The sequence below is a fragment of the Acyrthosiphon pisum genome, chromosome X (genome assembly GCF_005508785.2).
Source record: "Acyrthosiphon pisum isolate AL4f chromosome X, pea_aphid_22Mar2018_4r6ur, whole genome shotgun sequence".
In the NCBI taxonomy this organism is placed as follows: domain Eukaryota; kingdom Metazoa; phylum Arthropoda; class Insecta; order Hemiptera; family Aphididae; genus Acyrthosiphon; species Acyrthosiphon pisum.
Genome location: NC_042493.1, coordinates 37,665,545 through 37,667,889, shown reverse-complemented (window position 1 = coordinate 37,667,889; position 2,345 = coordinate 37,665,545). Strand labels below are relative to the sequence as shown.

General features: G+C 27.6%; 1 protein-coding gene across 1 annotated transcript; it reads left to right on the top strand.

Annotated features, from left to right (window-relative positions):
- Positions 1-1,432: 1,432 nt before the first annotated feature.
- On the top strand, positions 1,433-2,204 carry LOC115033297. Its single transcript, XM_029485613.1, has 2 exons — positions 1,433-1,698; positions 1,785-2,204. Exons 1-2 carry the CDS (start codon positions 1,485-1,487, stop codon positions 2,135-2,137), a joined length of 567 nt encoding a protein of 188 aa, XP_029341473.1. The 5' UTR covers positions 1,433-1,484; the 3' UTR covers positions 2,138-2,204.
- The last annotated feature ends 141 nt before the right edge of the window (positions 2,205-2,345 follow it).

Below are 2,345 nucleotides of genomic sequence, written 5' to 3'. Positions count from 1 at the left end.
TCTTTTATATCGTAGATATTAATACTTCTAGTAGAGTTAGGTACAGTATTCAATAATCATATAATCATATCATATCATATCATATCATATCAATTTCCATACAAGAGTTTTATTGTAAACATGGAAAAATTACAATCCTGATAATTTCTCACCAGTCTAATAATAGCTCATAAGTTATTAGGTTTCCTTATCATAGTTCTGGTGATTATTGACAGTCGACACAGACGTAAAATCAATTACGTAATAACATAGACAACGTCCTAATGGCTAATGTGTTATTACTTATTACTTATCGTACGTTTTCGACAGTCAAGTTCGACGTGTCGACGTTTCGTGTGCGCTAATTAAAATAATTAAAAAAATAATAAAATTCAGGATGGACAAAAAATCAGTATCTTTCAAGGAAAAATTAAAGAAATTTAGGTTTTCTGAACAAGTACAATCTCTTGAATCTGATCAGCAGGTAAGCCGATAGTTTTTATAGTACCTACCTATAATAAGCTATATTGCTATAATATATTAATATTATAATATTATTGTATTACACATTTACACTATTACAAATTTATTTTAATACTTATAATAATAATGAATATTGAATAATATAAGTAATATTGTAATAATGTAATATAGATACCTACTATAATTAATATTAACTATTTAGTTATTTCATTACTTAGGTAATAGTATTTAAGTATTTTACAATTGTATTTTGTTGTTTAGAATGAAAATGTAAACAAAAGAGAGTTGAGTTTTGATTCATCCTCTAGTTCATATACCAAAAAAAATAAAATGCAAAAAAAAATAAATGACGTGTTTTCTAGTACAAGTAGTACATTAACCGACCCAGGAACTCATTCAGTAAGTTATTCCAAGTTATTCAGTTGGTTCAATAATTATATAATACTTATGTCTTATACCTAATTAGTAATTAAAATATTTAACATTTTATAATAATATTATAATTACATTTTGTACCTATGTAATTGTATATAATACACAAATTATTATAGTTTCCAATTGGTTGATACATGTTTTTTATTTATGTAGGAGAATCTGAAGAATGATGAAAGTTATAGTATAATAATTGATGACAGCTTAGATATTGGAAAATTTATTAATACTTCAATTCCTATTGATAATGCTAAAAGCTAAAAGTTTTGTTCTATCAATATGTGATACAGATTTTATTTTTGCATTGACTTGTTTGAGTTATGTGTTAGAGCGTACCTTGCCATTAAGTAAAATTTTACAGTCATCAACTATTGATTTAAAAAATGCTTCTGAAATAGTTCAGTGCACTATAACTGTACTACAGAGTAATAGAACTAATTGTATTTCTGAGTTTGCTAAATTGTATTCAGAAGTACAACAATTGGCATCTGGGTTAGATATTGATTTAAAAATACCAAGAATCAATAAAAAAACAAACACACAGAGAAAATTATAATTCTCAGAGCATTGATGAATATTATCGTATAAGCATGTTTATTCCATTGTTGGATTCAATAATTGAAGATCTTAATAGACGCTTTACATTACCAAGTATGGAAGCTTATGATTTAAGTTTATTTATACCAACAACTTTTTTGCAACAAAAAATGTACTGTACCTCAGAATATCAAGATAGAGTATCTAATGTATCAAAGAGATTTTCTTCGATTGAACCAAATATACTACATGGCAAAACTATTTTAGGTAGGTACCTAAATATAAATTGTATATCCTAGTTTTCCATTGATATAAATTTTTTAAAAGTGTATTAAATATAATTTTTATTTTAGGTGAATTAGAAATCTGGTGCCAAAAATGGAAAATAATTGCTGAAGAAGGAATTGAAAAATGTCCTAATAATGCAATAGAAGCCTTTTCTTCTTGTAATGCTAAAGTTTTTCCAAACATCAAATCGTTTTTACAAATATTATCTACAATGCCTGTTGGAGTGGCATCGGCTGAAAGAAGCTTTTCCACTCTTCGCAGGATGAAAACTTGGTTGCGGTCTAGGATGGGTGAAACGCGGCTAACAGGTCTTTGTTTATTACACGTGCATAGGGAAGTAAATGTAAACGAATTAATACAATCTGTCATAGAACGCTTTGCCAATAAAAAACAGCGACGTTTAGACTTTGTTTTGTAAACTGCAGTAAACTATAAAATATAAATTTGTGAGATATTGTGTAAATGTTGTAAAATATTTTGAACTATTGCCCCCCCCCAAAATTAAGCCCTGGATCCGCCACTGACTCAAATACATTACAACACTGCTATTTATATCTAGTAGTTATCAACATTATACAGACTACGCGGAAAAACCATGGTTCCTGTGCGAGCATTATTATAAATAC